At 35.0% G+C, this 19,591-nt stretch overlaps 1 protein-coding gene and 1 long non-coding RNA gene across 3 annotated transcripts; one reads left to right on the top strand and one right to left on the bottom strand.

Annotated features, from left to right (window-relative positions):
• Positions 1 to 319: 319 nt before the first annotated feature.
• LOC140048022 (uncharacterized) lies at positions 320 to 5,027 on the bottom strand. 2 transcript variants are annotated; one of them, XR_011845031.1, is made up of 6 exons: positions 4,526 to 5,027; positions 3,632 to 3,702; positions 2,990 to 3,073; positions 2,363 to 2,442; positions 1,741 to 1,830; positions 320 to 1,133 (listed from the first exon to the last, which is right to left on the bottom strand). It is a non-coding gene; the product is annotated as an uncharacterized lncRNA (long non-coding RNA). The 2 variants fall into 2 exon arrangements; XR_011845032.1 differs by having other exon boundaries at positions 2,994 to 3,073.
• Positions 5,028 to 13,167: 8,140 nt separating this feature from the next.
• Positions 13,168 to 16,119, top strand: LOC140047593 (uncharacterized). The gene has a single exon (XM_072092629.1). The coding sequence runs from the start codon at positions 13,168 to 13,170 to the stop codon at positions 16,117 to 16,119; it is 2,952 nt and encodes a 983-aa protein (XP_071948730.1).
• Positions 16,120 to 19,591: the final 3,472 nt, after the last annotated feature.

The following is a 19,591-nucleotide window of genomic DNA, read 5'->3' as shown; positions in this document are numbered from 1 at the left end:
ACACTTTTTGTTTTTATTCGTAATTTTCATAAATACTTGGAAAATCTAGGTAGAAGTTTGATTATATATGCTTACATGAGACATTGAATTGTTAGGAGGTGACTGTGAAAATCTCAAGAAATTTTCATTGAAAAACTCGACTGTTTTGTTAAATGCGAAACAGCGTATTTGGCGAGAGGTCGATGAACGCGTCTGATAACCGCTCGCTAGGCTGTACGCAACTAGGCCTAGGTTGTAGCTAGGCCTAGTTGGTACGTATAAGTAGTGTAATCATGCTATACATCATTTTAATTTACAATAGATTAAATAATAAGCTTAATTATTATCATTGTATTTATTTCAACTGAATATAATTCATCATAAATGTAAAAATTTAGTAAAACTACTAACTACCAGGCCTAGGCTAGGCCCTTAAAATTAAAGCCTATACAAAAATACTCAAACTACTGTATGATAAATATAATATAAAATTAAAGGTTGGTAAAATTAACATTTCTTTTCATTTTTGTAGGCAACACAGTTTCACGAAAAGGCTTTACGTTCTACTTGCTTTTGTTGTGGAACAAAATTTAAAGAAAAAGATAAAAAATACAATTTTTAAAATATGAAAAGCCGTCACAAATTTGCACTAAATCTAACAAATGTAAAATCACAACCTATATACATTTGTACAACCTGCCATTCACGAATTTGCAATGGATACTGTATACTACCACGCTAACATTTAAATTAACAGGGCATGGAACAAATTGCTTGGCATGCTACACCAACAACTTACAACAACTATGACCTGGGCAAAAACTACATTCACAAGTGAAAGAACACACTGGCGTTTAAGGGAACAGTTTTTTTATTTGGTACAGCTGCTCCATAATCTGCTTTTCTTCCTTATATCTTCACTCTTTTTGAAAGTTTATACTAACAAATTTATTTAAATGAACATACCTCATAATCAAATAACTGTTTTCTCATCCTAATTTATATACATAGTTTAAAAACTGCCAATTTTCAATTAAGATTACATCATACATTGTACATTTCTATTCAACAAAATTGTCAGAAATTTCTATTATTTAAATGTTTAAAGGTCCATTCTACAGTCACCACAGATTGACTTTTTCATCACAAAATTTCTGAAATTATAAAATGTATTAATGTGTAAATTAAGTATTTTTTAATTACATAAAAAATATGATACTAGTATTTTTAGCAGAATACAGGCATATTGCACCAGGTGTAATACAACCTAAGCTACATATGCTTGAGCACCATGCTATTGCATTCATGAGAGAATGGAAGGTGGTCTCTGAACAAGGCGGGGAGCTAATACATGCCAAACTCAACCGTCACAAAACAGCAGTGTGGATTAGAGTCAAACTTAGACTCATCTGACTTTCACATCTCCAATGATACAAAATGAAATAATAAAACCCAACAAATGCAAGAAAGCCAACAAAGAATGATTCATTAACATTAATGATCATAAAATATTGTACATTTTTAAATGTTAAAGGAATATTGCATTGTATTGATTTCCTATTAACAATGCCTAATGATAAGGAACATGTAAAAGTAATACTATAGTATGTCTATATTTCAATTACTAACTAATTACTATTGATTGATAGTACTACTGCTGTACTGTACATGTGTTAGTGATTGATTGTTAAAGTTACAAATTCATAGCATGGTAAACACAATTTAAAATTTACTAGTTCTTGAACAGTAAAATAAACTTACCTATATAGATGGTAGGTATAGGTATTGGTCCAAATCTGTTTAAAATGTTTTAGCCATTTTGGGTTGCCGCTATACTATATTATTATGTACCTAAAAAATATTAATAGTAATAGTATAACATTATAATAAGAATTAATTAAAATTAACTTATTATATTTACTATGGTTGCATACACACTAATTTGAATATGCAGTGATGAGCAAAAACAAATGTTAAAATTCATTATTTATAATAATTGTAATTATTACATACAGGGTAGGCATATATGCCTTATGTCATTGCATAGAGTATATATAACCAGGTATCCTCATAATAAACATTATTTGTAATAAATACTGTAAATATATTAAAAATAAAAATTAATAATAGCCTCTAGGCCTAATTAGGTAGCCTACTAATACCTAGCCTATTGCTCTAGGCTAGGCTAAATAAGCTGGAAAGCTGCTTCTCTTAGGCTGCTAGTGCAAGAAAGCACAAGTCTAGCTAGTATATTAAAATAAAAATAGGGCCTAGCCTAGCCTAGCCCAGCCAGTGGTAGTGATTGGTTGTTAATATTGAAAATTAATAGCATGGTAAACACAATTTAAAATTTACTAGTTCTTGAACAGTAAAATAAACTTACCTATAATATAGATGGTAGGTATAGGTATTGGTCCAAATCTGTTTAAAATGATTTTTCCACTTCGGGTTGCCGCTATGTACCTAAAAAATAGTAAAACATTACTATAAGAATTAATTAAAATTAGCTTATTAAATTTAATATGGTTGCATACATACTAATTTGAATATGCAGTGATGAGCAAAAACGAATGTTAAAATTCATTATTTATAATAATTGTAATTATTACATACAGGGTAGGCATATATGCCTTATGTCATTGCATAGGGTATATATAACCAGGTATTCTCATAATAAACATTATTTAAATAAAATACTGTAAATATATTAAAACTAAAATTAATAATAATTAAATAATAATAGGCGTAGAGCCTAGACCTAATTAGGTAGTCTACTTATACCTAGCCTATTGCTCTAGGCTAGGCTAAATAAGCTGGAAAGCTGCTTCTCTGTAGGCTGCTAGTGTTAGAGAGCACAGGTCTAGCTAGTATATTAAAATAAAAATAGGGCCTATAATATAGGCCTAGCCTACCCAGCCACTGGTAGTGATTGATTGTTAATATTGAAAATTAATAGCATGGTAAACACAATTTAAAATTTACTAGTTCTTGAGCAGTAAAATAAACTTACCTACTGTATATAGATGGTAGGCTGCTAGGTATTGGTCCAAATCTGTTTAAAATGTTTTTGCCACTTCGGGTTGCCGCTATGTACCTACAAAATAGTAAAACATTATTATAAGAATTACTTAAAATTAGCTTATTAAATTTAATATGGTTGCATACATACTAATTTGAATATGCAGTGATGAGCAAAAACGAATGTTAAAATTCATTATTTATAATAATTGTAATTATTACATACAGGGTAGGCATATATGCCTTATGTCATTGCATAGGGTATATATAACCAGGTATTCTCATAAGAAACATTATTTAAATAAATACTGTAAATATATTAAATTAAAATTAATAATAATTAAATAATAATATATAGGCGTAGAGCCTAGACCTAATTAAGTAGTCTACTTATACCTAGCCTAATTGCTCTAGGCTAGGCTAAATAAGCTGGAAAGCTGCTTCTCTGTAGGCTGCTGCTAGTGATAGAGAGCACAGGTCTAGCTAGTATATTAACATAAAAATAGGGCCTATAATATAGGCCTAGCCTACCCAGCCAGAGGTAGGCTAGTGATTGATTGTTAATATTGAAAATTAATAGCATGGTAAACACAATTTAATATTTGCTACTTCTTGAACAGCAAAATAATCTTACCTATATAGATGGTAGGTATGGTCCAAATCTGCTTAGCCACTTCAGGTTACTGCTCTATATATGTAGGCTACCTACAATAGTATAACATTATAATAATTATTATAACAATTTTATAAAATTAACTTAACTTATTAAATTTAATATGATTGCATATTAATTTGAATATGCAGTGATGAGCAAAACCGAATGTTAATATGATGCTTGTCATTATTTATATTGTAATTATTGCATACAGGCAGGCAGGGTAGGCCTATAATATTCCCTATGTCATTGCATACATGGTATATATAATCCTCATAATAATATTAAATTTACAGTTTTTGTAATGAATACTGTAAATTTATTAAAACTAAATTAATTACACTGATTAAATAATATTAAAAATATATAGGCCTAGGCGTAGATCCTGGGCCTAATTTTAATTAGGTAGCCTACTAATACCTATTAGGCTAGTAGTAGGCTAGCCTACTCAAAGGCCAGGCTAACTAAGCCAGAAAGCTGCTTCTCTGTAGTAGGCTGCTAGAGAGCACAGGTCTAGCTAGAGGGCCTAGGCCTAGTATTAAAATAAAAATAGGGCCTATAATATTGGTATATGCCTACCCTACCCAGCCAGGCCTAAATAATTAATATAATGTAACATTTCCAAACTCATTTGGGTCAGCTGTCACATGAAAGGCAGTGTTGCAACTAGAGTAGACACAAGCCTAAGCCTAAAAATGACACAATTTGAAACGGCCATAGCTCAAAAATTCAACCATCACCTCTCGACCATACTATGTTATAACATTCACAGATAACTAAATTATCATGCAGTACCAAAGAATTAGAGTGAAAATTACATTTTTTAAAGATACGGACAAACAAACATGTACCAAATTTGGAAATGTCACTCACGTGCGTAAATTGGTATATGCTTGTATTTTAATTTATGGTCCACCCTTCCATTAATTTTCAGCGTTACATTCCTTGTAAAAAACAAAACGACAACGTGCTTGTTTCATCCAGGGACTCTTTAATGAATATTCATATTTTTAGCGACCCTTTATTTTTTTATCTCATTCTCATTGGCTGTTTAAAACATGTCTTTAAATGACGTTTGACTCCACTCTGCACACGTGGATTTGTAAGTAATTGTTTATGTATTGTTACTCCAGCGATACGACTTGTAACGTTGAGGGCGCATGACTTAATTCGTATGTTTGAAACAGCTGTGAAAAAAAGCTATCGATGGAATGGTGGGTACGAAATCCATGATAATTTAGTTACTTATCTAAAATAAATTCGACGGGAACCTGATTTTACAAGAGGACCTCTTATATGAGTTTGTGAGGACTCCGTTTATAGAGGACATCTTAATATCTGTCATGTTCTAAAGACTCCTTAATATCAGTTCAAATTGATCAGTTTTTTTCTAATGAAGAATCTGGGCAATTTACAATCAAGCAACAACACCACATAATTCTACGTGAATTCTGCTGTACCGCCTGATTACGGTATATAGGCCTACAGTATTAGCTTCAGAATAAATGACGACGCATTCTACAGATATTAGAACAAAATGAAAATATTAAATTGGCTTCGTCGAAATGTTGTACCTTGATAGACAGACCCCCAAGCAGACAGCCCACATTACTGTACAGACAATCTGCACTGCAGCACAATCTATTGGTTTTAACTGTACACGCGGTGATTCAACCAGGGAAGAGTTAAATTTAACTCTTCCCTGATTCAACTAAAAGTAGTAAAAACATTTTGGCACACTTCAAGGCGTATCATATAATTTGCGGACCATGACCGAAGCACGGACCATGACCGAAGCACTTCCGCTTCGATCTATTCGACGAAAATCAAAAAAGGATAACTATTTTCTGCTTTATATTTAATTTAATGTAATAGCTTGATCTAATAACAGGCGTAACAACACAGAATACATATTGTAGTTTAATACTGGCTCAAATATGTTTGTTTTATATATAAACTGTATTTTACAAAATTACAATAGAACTTCATTTTGCAATAGTACCTAATTTGGCGCCTTAGACGCCAAATTAAGTGCGGTACCTCATTTGGCAGTGGTACCTCATTTGGCGTGACAGGGCCAACTCGTTCGTAGTGGTAGTAGGCCTCTATCATTTCCAACTCCAAACAGAAGAAAAAATAACATCGCAAAAATGGCATCTTCTTCCATAGTGTATAGATGAAACAATGAAACCCTTAAAATAACTTTTATTAAATGAACCGAGAACAAAATTAACACAATGCAAACGTGAACGAATACAATAATGAAAATGGTAAAACCGCGCGAATACATCGGACAGCGAGGAGGCGACGATGATTGTTGACAACTCCGCCAATTCAAGCGATCAACGATTTGACCTTTTATCCTAGCATGCACTGTGTGTTGATGAAACTTCCGGTACAACACGGTATCGTGATTTCTAGTGTATAGTACAGTAAACAACAGCAAACGTTAAGGTGGGTTGACCTCGATCCCAACAACACGCTAAAAATTAAAGCCATGTTCAAATTTAGGGTGTTGTATAAACACGACCTTCAAGACAGAGGTTATTAGCGGATATTATCCTGTCTCAAGATTGTTCAAGTCAAGTTTAGTTCTATGTAAGTTTACAGTTGCTGCTACCATCGCGTTATTAGTGGATATTATCCTGTCTCAAGATTGTTCAAGTCAAGTTTAGGCCTAGTTCTTAGTCTGGGCTCCAGACGTTTCATACGTGTATTACTTGAGTTTGGATACTCCGTCTGGGGAAACACGCATAAGTCACGTGGTTTGACACCAAGAATTCTTGGTGCATAAATTATCCAGTTGACTAGTTTCAGCCGCATGCCATTGGCTACTCACTCGTACATCGTTTTAATATTCATATTTCAGAATTTCAAAGACTCAACGTCTAAGACGATGCGAATGCGCTATGTTACGTTTAGACAATGTGTACTTGGCCGGGTACATTGATGAAAGTTTCCGAAGGCTAAAAATGATTTTATATGCCTAGTAGTCTGGTAAACATTTGATGAGATTTTTCCCAAGAACATGAAAACTCGTCTTGATATGATAGGCTAGCTTCTCCGCCAACTCAAACATTGAATGGATCATTTATTATGCGAAAAAAATTAGATTTAATTCCCACCCAGACCCTGTCCTGTTCTGTGTGGTGGTGTAGCCTGTTGTGTGCCGGTCGGTGGTGGTATGTAGGCCTACCTTATTGGCGTTTTATTTGGAAGGTCATACGTACGAGTTGAGTAGCCCTACGAAGGAGGCCTAGGCCAGGACTAAACAATTAATAAACAAAACAACTTGGCAACACGATTTTATATTTCAACAGTTGTTCAGTCTCATCGTACATTCAGCATACTGTACGTACGTACTCGATCTTTTTCATTTTGAAACAAAATGATCATTGGTTGATTCGAAATCCATATTTACATACCGCCTGCCCCATATAGCCAAATACGGTATGATAACCTACGTCATTCTTATTGGATGTTTGCGGTTTGCAAATCGATTTCTATACGTGTTTCACAAGTCTGTATTTTCAGACAAAAATCGCGGTCGAAATAAAAACAAATAAATAAAAAAAAAAAAGACAATAAATACAGACTTGGGGCAAGTCTAGCCTAGTTCTATGTAAGTTTACAGTTGCTGCTACCATCTCGTCCAAGTCAGAGGTTATTAGCGGATATTATCCTGTCTCAAGATTGTTCAAGTCAAGTTTAGTTCTATGTTACATGTAAGTTTACAGTGTTATTCAAGTTTACAAACGCTACCCAGGCTACTTTCAAATACAATTATTTGGATTTAATCGTTTTACTTTATAGTGATTTTATGTTCAATTGGTTAGCAGATAAAAGGTATGTTATTTCTACATTATATTACTCTATATGTTTAGAACGAGATTATTCACACTTCTAGTTCATTCGGCGTGAGTAGCAACAAATTGACGACAATCATCACCCCTAAGTTGAAACTTTGAATAAAATATCAACAAAATATACAATTGTGTTTATTTGCATGGTATCGCACACGTCATTGTCTTACAACAATTAAATAATTTTAGGGTGGGACAGTACCTAATTATAACATTGAGTGATTTAGTATTATAGGTCGTCAGCCGTCCCAACCGATCTTAGTCAGTTATAAACATTTGAAAATAATTGAAAATCTAAACTTATACAATGTACCACAAATAACATTTTGTTGCCATAGGCCTAATTACAAGAACAGTTCTAATATTCCAATAACGGGGCCACCAGGACGAGGAAGCTTGACACTTATTAAGCATGTGTGAATATTGTATGAATAAATATTGCAATAGAACTATACTGTATGTATGCATCTACGGTGTCTCTTATTAAGCATGTGTGTTGAATTGTATATATGCTGTGTTTACAGTTATAATTTACCGTATTTTCTGCACTTAATTTCGGACAGAGACTAACTAAACCTTTTCGACATCCAGGAATTATTATAGAATATTATATATTATAGAATTGATGGAGTGGAGTTGTGGCTACCAATTCAAGGGTCCTGGGTTCAAGTCCTGTCATATGTCAGGATTTTTTCTAATGACAAATTACAACTCCACTCCCAAAGACTTGTAATAAGACTCTGTTAAGCATAAGTTTCCTAAAGAGAAAGAAAGTTATGAAGATGAGATAAATTATAAAATAAAATTAATATTAATCCCTACCGTTTCTCGACCCTCAGTCACCGAGATTAATTTGTTTAGCATTGGGAGTACATTAAAATAAAGTATGTCAATTAAGGTCCAGGGACCACCAAATGGCCATTCGTAAGTTTCCATCTCTTTACCAACTTTCAAGGAAGTGGCCCAAATAAATACGCTCAAATTGAATTAGATAGTATTTATAAGCATTTATATACATCCACATCGTATTTTCGATTTGTGTGTCATCATTATCAACTGTCTTTTACGTTTTCTATTACTTTTATTTTGTTTATGTGCTTGTGGAATTAACATTTTTTTAGATGACAGAGATACCACCTAATTTCACTATCATGGGATGCCCATTGACATCCTTATACCAATACCACCAGCGACAGACATTTTGTCTGCTGCAATGCCCGTCAGACCCGCCGAGGGAGGGCCTAAAAATGGGGTTAGCATAGAATAGTAAGGTACCACTCAAAATTAATGCCAAATGAACAAGTTGTGTTCATACAATACTAAATGGGTAACGACAGACTAATTGTCTGCTGCACCGCAAGTGTCAGACACCCTAAAGTTTGACTGGAGACCCCCTTCCCCCAACTGGCATAAATTAGATATTGTAGATACCACCAGCAACCAAGGCAGTGGTTGTCTATATAGGCCATTTCATATTCATTACAGGTTGGTTGCTGATGGTATCTACAATATCTAAGGTTACATATGGTATACTTATGGTAAGAAGGGGAGTCTCTAGTTAAACTTTAGAGGGTTCTGCCTGGGACAAGGATAGTGTAATAGGTCATTTCGTATTCCTTACAATGTGCTAAATCATATAACATTGGTTGCTGTCATTGGTGATATTGGTATATATATGGTATATATACATGGTTACGTAAACAAGAATAGAAAAAAAAAATCAATTATCGTAGAGTATATAATAAGCATCATTCAGTTAAACTATGTCTCATTTGAGGCTTAGGGAGTGAAAGAGTGTGAGTTATAACCATATATGGCGGCACTAAATCAGGATTGAACCCCGGACCTTAGGATTGGAAGGCAAACACCAACCTCTATGATACAGCTCTACTCCAATGGCTGTCAATGGTGAAAACATAACGGCACACAACATAACATAAACATGCTTCGTAGTTTCTTTTCTCCAACTACAATTTGGTTTTTAATTACTCCTGTAAACAATGTGCATTATGATGATTACGTCATTTTATAGACAAAGGAAACTTTATAGTATGCGTTTTCAAAAATAGGTGAATAAACATATACAGTACATATTTGTTTTTTTATTGACGAGGTTGTAATAGTAACTTCAGTAACTATTACAGTATTTATTTGTTATACGACGTACATTTATTCGAAAAAATAAGTCTAGATAGATAACTTAGGCGTCTGAAATCACGGCCCAACAAATCAGTACTCATGACAGCAATTCGATCTAGTTTTGTTCACACAAATGTTTCCAGGAATTTTAACACCGCAACCAATGATTAGCCCTAAATATTTAGTAAACTGTATGATAATCCCTAGCTTAATAAGAGGTACACTATACAGTTTAATTCAGTGCACAAACTGCAGTGTTCGCAGCTTTCACGCTACAGTAATTTCACTGCAGACTTCGTACGCAGTTGTTTACCGCTTGAAGATTTGGACGCTTACACTGTAAAAAAAAATTGTTAAATTTACGGTAAAAAGCTGGCAGCAGTTTTGCCAAGGAAAACCCGTAAAATTTACGGTTAAACTGTAAATTGTGTAACGGTCAAAAACCGCAAAACTAACATTTGTTTGTAATTTATTTTACGGTTAATTGTATTTTGTTCTACAATATACTGTAAAAAAAATTTTCAATTTACAGGATTTTGTAAACAAAATTACATTGAAATTTAAAATAATTTACAGTAGACTGTATTAAAACAGTTTCTCGTAAATTAAATTACAGTGAACTGTTAATGAATTTACGGTTTTCCAAAAATAACCATGTATTTTACGGTTTTTCCTTGGCAAAACTGCTGCCAGCCTTTTACCGTAAATTTTTCAATGTTTTCTTTTCTTTGTATACAGATGAGTCACATACAGTGCATCAGGAAACAAGTTTTTCATCTACGATAGCAATATTTAGATTTTTACTCCGAAATGTACAACACTTTGTATTTTCACATTACTATGTAAGACTGAAATGAATAAAGCAAAGCATTGTTATGGTTAACAAGGTACACTATTTATTACACATTCTACGATTCTATTACCAGATTACAGGATAAAGTCCTAAATCACATATTACAAACCAAATTTTATTGTTACACGTAATAGATTTGTACTTTTTGTCTGTCTGTTGTATAAAAACTAAACAAATTCTAGTTTTCTTTAAATTAATGTATAAATGTAATGAAATGTACTTAAATTTGATTATGAATTGCAAAAAGATTATTATTGATTTTAAAAAAAACAACAGTGGCCTGCATCGTCAAAGATCAAAGTCCAGGAGCCTATCCTGGCAAGTCAATGCTCATTGTCATGTTGCTTGATGAACATGCCTGTCAAAATTATAAAAATATATTATAAATAAAATTAAATATTAATTATTCCACAACATATATTACAGATGAATCAGGCGATACAACTGTAATGAAATGTTAGCTTCAATTCAAGGTTAATTATAATTATTTAAACTGTATAATTATAATCATAAGCGTATTGTTGTTCGAGCAAATCAAAAGTGCTTACTACAATAAAGCACAGGTAACTCACACCCATGGCCGGCTTGCAGTGTTGTAAAAATAACATGAACACTTTAGTTGCTTTAAAGCTATATAATACACACAATACTTTTATAGCCAGGGTTATTACACATTTCTTGGTAGTTATATTAACTGCAAATGATCTACAATTTAAAAATTTAAAAAATACAGTATGTACTGTATTTTATCATATCCTAATATTACTTGTATTGTAGTTTTTAAATTGAAGGGGTGTTAGATTTTGACTAAATATATGTTACCATTTTACACCCTAAAAATAAATGTCCCTCCTTCCCTTCTGAACATTTCTTTGAATAAATACGGTTTCTATGTATGCAAACACTGATAAATGTACCTTTGCTAGGGGTTCTACAAACAATCAATTTTAATTAATTAAAAGAAAGTGTAAATGGGCTGAGCCAGATTGTTGTAATTTTTACCCAAATTAAGTCATTTTAAATCTCAAAATAAATCATGATTAAATTCAAAATAAATATTTAAACCACCTACTTTTTATGTAGTCCATTCCAGGTCACTCATTTTGTTGATTATGGTGAGAACCTTAGGATGTATTGAATAATTCTTCTTATTTTTTCTGACTGCTGATTTTGACCCTTTGTCAGGATTCATTAGCATAAAGCATCTGAAAGAAACAAAATAATGTAGTTTATCATAAATTTGATACTGGAAAAGAATAAGCAAATTGCATTTTATTAGGAAAAAAAATAAAGCATTCTAATATTTATAGTTGTGAACTGTTAAAAAGCTTGCTTTTATAGTCACTTTCAAATGAAAGACATTAATATCACCAAGTGTTATATTACATTTGGTCTAAAAATAATTAAAAACACTACTGTAGATGTTCAAATTCAAGCCAGTAGCAGCATAAAAGCCAGTGAAACTATACAATAAGTATGCAAAACATACCTTTGAAAAATCCATCGTAGCTGCAACATCTCAGCATTATACTGGATTCCAAAACAGTAGTATGCAGCGAACAGCATTTCTAATCCAGACACACACACGTAACAATGTTATTATTAATACAACATGGCCATCAACAGCCAGCATCCACTTTGATGTTGTTAAAATTTCCTCTGTAAATTAAGAAAAAACCTAATAATTTCTTACAACATAACAAGCACACTTTTATTTGATACAAGAAGAAGTCTAAAAAAAGAGAACCTTATTCTCAAGATGTTTCAATGCCAAAATAAACAATGCAAGGACACTTTAACATACTCTACTACACTACTACTGGGTGGGCATAGTCTGGACTAGTGAATCCTAGCTCGGCTAGTAGGCACTAACCAACCCAGGGCGGGAGGGGCCGTCGGTCCCAATTACATTAAAAAAAAAGTTGTATGTAGGCCTAGCTACTGTAGGCCCTATATAGTAGTTAATAGGCATAATTATTGTTATTTAATAATTAATAACTATAAATAATGTCAATTCCTGAAAAGATACTAGGCAGGCCTAGGCCTACTTGTATACAATTTATGGTGGAATAATAATATTTAATATACTATAGGTTAATTAAATAGAAATGTCATGACGTCATTTGTTTTCAATTTGTGAGTTGCGTGCCAGTGCGCGTACAATACGCAGGCTGAACGAAATCATATACAATTTGGTATCGTGTGAGATATTCATGCTGTGTAATCATCTTTATTTGTTATTTAGAACCCTTTGGGTGAGTTTAATTAGAATCGTTTATTAATATGTTTAGCCAGGAGTCTGCAGGGGCAGTCTTTGAGTTGTGTATACCTTTCAAAATTAGATATTTTATTGTTGTTAAAGTTCATATATCTAGGCCTCGCTTGACGTTATCACTTCGAGTCGAGTCGGCGTACGAGTGTCTACATCTTTCTATTACTATAGAGGGGGTAGTCGTACTATTCTCTATTATCATATGTTTCGAAGTATTTGTTGACTACAGAACTATCTACTTAGTGTATTTTGTTTGTTCTTATAGACAACCCAACACAGTTGTTGAATAATAATAAATCTAATAAAGACAACATATTGCAACAACGTGTTCACCTCATTATTTCTCACCGATTCCACAACAGCTTCAACAACTAGTGAAATAATTACAATGGCAGACTTAAACAAACTGAAGCTTACCAGACGGAACAGCAAAGGTCAGTTAACAAGGACTCTGTCCATGATAGAATCACTACTTAAAGAAAATTGCGAACCAGATGTTTTAAAAACTTACATTATCAAGGCGGAGGAACAGTTCAGAAAAGTTGAGTTAAAACACTCTGAACTGATTGATGTAATTGAAGACCAGGGAGAATTTGAAACGGAAGAGAAATGGATGTCAGAATGTGAGATGGATTTCCTTCAAAAGTTGGTATGTGCAAAACGGGAGATTACCCTGCGCCACTCACAATCTACAGTCGATGTACCATTCTCAACTCCAACAACTCCTCTTCAAACATCAGCCTCAACGCAGCCTGCTGGTACGGTTGCCTCGCCGCCTGCATTCAGTTCACCTACACCTCGACCTGCTATGGCAAGGTTAACGCCTACCATGGCAAAGATGAAGTATCCTACATTTAATGGCAACATCCGGGATTACAAAAGATTTAAAGAATTATTTACACATTGTGCAACTAATCTAACTGAGATTGAATGTTTCTACCAGCTAACTGAATCTATGATTAACAGCAAAGAAAGAAACATGGTTAAAGGATGTATCGATGTGGCTAGAGCTTGGGAAGTGTTAGATGAACGCTACGGAGACAAAGACAGAGTGGTTGATAGTCTGTTGAAGGATCTAGAGAATTTAAAGTCCTATGAAAGTAAGGACAAGATCAACATTCCAGCCATGAGTCGTTTTGTCCAAACCCTTCAAACGTTTGAAACCAGAGCGGAAACTATTGGTTTATCTGGAGAATTGAACAGCAAAATCATGCTGAGCCAAATAAAACAGAGGTTACCAGAAGAACACAGAATAGCTTACTATAAAAGCGTTAGGGACAACGACACAGGTCATTCTCTCACTGGCTTGGTTAAATGGCTGTACAGCCAATTATTGTTGCTTGAGAAAGCTAGGCCCATGACTGAAACTGAATCATCTTCATCGTCAAAGAAGGCTTCAAATGCTGCTGTAGTGTCATCTGCAGAAGGATACAAGTCAGACTACAATAGAAATCCCAAGTGTGCACTGCATCCAACTGCGAATACTCATTGCTTAAAGAGTTGTAACAAGTTTCGAAGTTTGTCTCAAAAGGAGAAATATGAAGTGATGAAAAAGAACAGAATCTGTTTTAGATGTGGTCACAACAATTGCTCTGCTGGTAAACCTCCATATGATAAGAATTCCTGTCAATTTGCCGCACCTTGTGGAACTCCATCTTGTGGAAGTAACCTTCACTTCCCGGCTGTTTGTCCTGTCTTTTATGAAAGAAAGGATCAACCCAATCTTAATTGCAATGCTCAACCATTTCAACCAGCGGATCCAACCACAGTTGTTAAGCAGGCAGGCATGGTCACCCACAATGGAGAAAGTAAATTACAAGTGACTTTACCTACTGTTATGGGGTACCTGAGATGTGGCAAAACCCGCCGTCTAGTGCGTATCTTATTGGATGGTGGAAGCCAAGCGACACTTCTGAGATCGGGACTCATTCCACTTACTAATCAAGATGTTTATCAAAAACACGATCTGAGTCTGGTTGGTGGTAAGAAAATTACTAAGAAACTACGATTGCTGAATTGCTACATTGAAGACGTAAATGGTACATGGTCTTGTCCACTCACCGTCACAGAAATAGACGAACCCTGCGGAGATGCTCCTATAGTATACAAAGAACAGCTTAAACAATACAGTCATCTAAATGAAATTGATTTACAAGTTGCTCCATACCCAACTATTGATGTACTGCTTGGTGTTGATAACACACACTTAATGATTTGGGAAGAGTACCTCCGAGGTGAATGTATCAATGAACCTGTAGCCGTGAAATGTCCTTTTGGATGGTTTATCCAAAGAGGACAACTCACCACATCAGCACTCTTCAACTATGTTAATGTGTCTGCAGTTGGACCAATGGAAGATTTTCTTGGCATTGAGACAATGGGTTTAGAACCAAAGAAGTGCAAATGCTCTGAACATCTAACAAATCGCAAGGCAACGGAAGCAATTGATCAGAGTGTGAAACAACTGCCAAATGGAACTTATGAAATTAGATTGCCTTGGAAAAGGGCACCAAATGACCTTCCAGATAACTATGGGTATGCTGTGAAGAGACTGAAGAGCCTAGAAAAGCAATTTGAGAATAGAAGCATAGAATGGGAAGTGTATTGCGAACAAATGAGAGATCAACTGAAAAGAGGTGTCTCTCGTCGAGTGACAGAAGCAGAGCTACAAAGAGATAGAGAGGCTGGAAGGAAGATGTGGTTTTTACCACACTTTGCCGTAACCAAAGAATCTAAAACAACACCTGTGAGAGTGGTATATGATGGGAAGGCAAGATTTCAAGGCCATTCTCTTAATGATTATTTATATAAAGGAGAAAATGTTAATACAGATCTTTTTGATGTTGCCCTACGATTCCGAGAAAACGAAGTTGGTATAATTGCCGACATTAGTAAGATGTTCCAGGCTATTAAAATCAGTTCTGATGATGCCCGCTTTCATCGATGTGTGTTCAGGGAGAATCCTAACCATCCAATTCAAGTGTACGAGTTGACGACTGTTACATTTGGTGACAAGCCATCACCAACTGCGGCTATTGTGACTTTGAGGCATATAGTATCTGAGCATGCACCCGGTGATAAACAATTAGAAAGAATTGTTACTGACCAGTTTTACATGGATGATTTGAATAAATCAGTTACTGATGCTAATGAGGCTGACAACTTAAAGTCTAAACTCATTGAGACTCTGAAGAAAGGAAACTTCAATATCAGGAAATGGCAATCCAACGTTAGGAATATGTGTGATGAATCAGAAGACGCCACTGCTGCAACAGCTTTGGGAACAAAGTGGGACCTTGTGAACGACACTCTAAAGGTCAAAGAGGTAAAACTAATTTAAGGTCTAATCCCAACTAAACGTAGCATTCTGAAACAAACCGCTTCTTACTATGACGTATTCGGTATGCTTTCCGGTATCCTTGTCCGACCGAAAACACTGTTACAAAAACTGTGGCAACTAAACATTGATTGGGATACACCACTTAACCAGAGAGGTGAACTTTGTGCTATTCTCAGTGAAATCAATAGAGACCTTGAAAAAGCAAGTGACATAGAAATTCCAAGATGTCTTATTCCAGAGCCATTTAGAGGGAAAAGACCATTACCAAAAGTATCTCTGCATGGTGCAAGTGATGCTTCAGAAGATGCTATGGGTATCGGAGTTTGGCTAAGGTGGTCACATGAAGAGTCAACTGAAGCTTATTTGTCGTTTGTGTGCGCCCGAGCCAGACTCACACCACTTAAACAATCAAGCATCCCCAGGAAAGAACTTCAAGCAATTCTGCTGCTTTCAAGGCTGATGCTCACTGTAAAGAATGCTTTGAGGTTTGACATAGTTTATTCAAAGATTTGGACAGACAGTATGACTGCCATCAGTTGGCTGAGAGGTCAATCTAAATCTTTCCGATCGTATGTTGCATACCGTGAGATCACTTCTGAATTTGACCCGATCAAAGATATTGCCTTTGTACCATCAGACCAGAACACTATAGATATTGTTTCAAGAGGAGGAAACATTGACGATATGAAGAAAGTCATCGATGGACCAGGGTTCCTACGATTCCACAACATAACATTTGTTGAATGGGAGACGGTGTTCTGTCAGATATCTGGTCTTATCAATAGTCGACCTTTGACGGCCAAGTCATCACTGCCTATGGATCATCCGCCGTTGACTCCTAATCATTTCCTGATTGGAAGAGGTGATTTACAGTGTCCGAAAGTACCGTGTGAAGAATTCCATGGAAATTTGAGAAAACGGAGAGAAATTTGTAACTCTATGGTGAATGGTTTCTGGCACCGATGGATGGAGTGTATCCATAAGCTCTCACCAAGACTTAAATGGCAGAAATCAATGGAGAATGTAATGGAAAGTGACATAGTACTTGGTGAGAACAAGAAACGTGGTAGTTGGAAAATGGCAGAAGTCAGTAAAGTTTATCCAGGGAAAGATGACCTTGTTAGGGTTGTTGACATAAGATTTGCAGATGGTATCAATGCTAAGAAACCGGTTACTAAGTTGATCATGCTAATGAAGAGCACCGAACGTTCAGACATGTAGTGATATGTGGATCAGATGATGTTCCTTGACCACTGTGATTGATGATTTAAAGTGTAATTGACATTTATGAACTTTTCATTGTTACATTTAAAGTTGTAGACTTTGTTACTAGTTGTAACCATCCGTCACTTTTTAGGGGGCTGGGATGTCATGACGTCATTTGTTTTTAATTTGTGAGTTGCGTGCCAGTGCGCGTACAATACGCAGGCTGAACGAAATCATATACAATTTGGTATCGTGTGAGATATTCATGCTGTGTAATCATCTTTATTTGTTATTTAGAACCCTTTGGGTGAGTTTAATTAGAATCGTTTATTAATATGTTTAGCCAGGAGTCTGCAGGGGCAGTCTTTGAGTTGTGTATACCTTTCAAAATTAGATATTTTATTGTTGTTAAAGTTCATATATCTAGGCCTCGCTTGACGTTATCACTTCGAGTCGAGTCGGCGTACGAGTGTCTACATCTTTCTATTACTATAGAGGGGATAGTCGTACTATTCTTTATTATCATATGTTTCGAAGTATTTGTTGACTACAGAACTATCTACTTAGTGTATTTTGTTTGTTCTTATAGACAACCCAACACAGTTGTTGAATAATAATAAATCTAATAAAGACAACATATTGCAACAACGTGTTCACCTCATTATTTCTCACCGATTCCACAACAAGAAAAGTACATTTTAATTACTTTATTGAATAATGTTAAATTCCTGAACAGTGAAAGTATACCGTATTTAACATGGTGGCCTATATAGGTCTGGATCCTATAGGTCTACTACTACTACTACGGCTCCCTTTCACTTTCATCAACAACAAGACCTAGCTAGGCCTACTACTAGCCAAGCATTTGTATTTTGTACTGTATGGCCTAGCCTAGGCCTACCTCCTGACTGCTGAGTCCTGGTCTAGCTAGAGGCTAGGCTTTTTAGGCAGGCCTGTAATGTACAGTAGGCTATGTCAGGCCAGAGTCTGAGAGTAACGCCCGTATTCTTAAACCGGACTTTAGTCGTAGTTCAAGCTAAAACTAAAAAAATGACGTCATTTTAATTCATAAACCGAACTTCAACTAAATCACCGACTAAATCAGGCCAACCTCGACTAAATCGAGACGGATTTTGATCGATTTTTTTAGTCCTGGAGGGGGCAGACTAAATGGTCGACTAAATGGTTTTTAAACGATGTTTATAAAAAACGTAACAGTCATTGAGTTGTTATATTGGCCAGATATTGAAGAATGAAATATCTATATTTATATTAGCTTAATTAAATATACATTGGTATAAATTATAATAATGAAAATCATCTTTATTTACAACTGTATACAAATTACATTATTTTCTTCGCGCAAGTCCGACTTGAGCTACGTCACGCCATAGCGACAATGGGAGATGCGGCAATTCACCACGCGATGGAAGGTTTAGGGGGCCTAGCGCTTTCTTGTCACGCTATGAAGTGCGTGGTTCGTCGCGATCATACTTTGTTGGGGGCCTAGAAAATATAAAAGTTACCGTACCGCCATGGTTCCTAAATATATTTTGTAGATTTTGTTTGTTGTTAACCAAAAGTACTTCACTGTTAAATTAATACTGATCTTGTTCTAATAATTAACGATTAAAATTATTTTTCTTGTGTATAGTCCTGATGCGTAAAAAGTTTTGTAAGAAAATGGAAAGTGATATCAATGTATAGTAAGATGTACGACTTAGAACCAGTGTAGGTATAGGGAGAATGAAGATGAAAGGAAATAGTATAGTAAGATGTACGACTTAGAACCAGTGTAGGTATAGGGAGAATGAAGATGAAAGGAAATAGTATAGTAAGATGTACGACTTAGAACCAGTGTAGGTATAGGGAGAATGAAGATGAAAGGAAATAGTATAGTAAGATGTACGACTTAGAACCAGTGTAGTTATAGGGAGAATGAAGATGAAAGAAAATAGTATAGTAAGATGTACGACTTAGAACCAGTGTAGGTATAGGGAGAATGTAGATGAAAGGAAATAGTATAGTAAGATGTACGACTTAGAACCAGTGTAGGTATAGGGAGAATGAGGATGAAAGGAAATAGTATAGTAAGATGTACGACTTAGAACCAGTGTAGGTATAGGGAGAATGAGGATGAAAGGAAATAGTATAGTAAGATGTACGACTTAGAACCAGTGTAGGTATAGGGAGAATAAAGATGAAAGGAAATAGTATAGTAAGATGTACGACTTAGAACCAGTGTAGGTATAGGGAGAATGAAGAT

Source organism: Antedon mediterranea, chromosome 4 (assembly GCF_964355755.1).
Source record: "Antedon mediterranea chromosome 4, ecAntMedi1.1, whole genome shotgun sequence".
Lineage (NCBI taxonomy): Eukaryota > Metazoa > Echinodermata > Crinoidea > Comatulida > Antedonidae > Antedon > Antedon mediterranea.
The sequence above is the reverse complement of the archived record's forward strand: the minus strand, read 5'-3'. Positions and strand labels throughout refer to the sequence as shown.

Bases quoted from the DNA above. Each gene is read 5' to 3' on its own strand.
- LOC140047593 (XM_072092629.1), top strand. From the start codon at position 13,168: ATGGCAGACTTAAACAAACTGAAGCTTACCAGACGGAACAGCAAAGGT.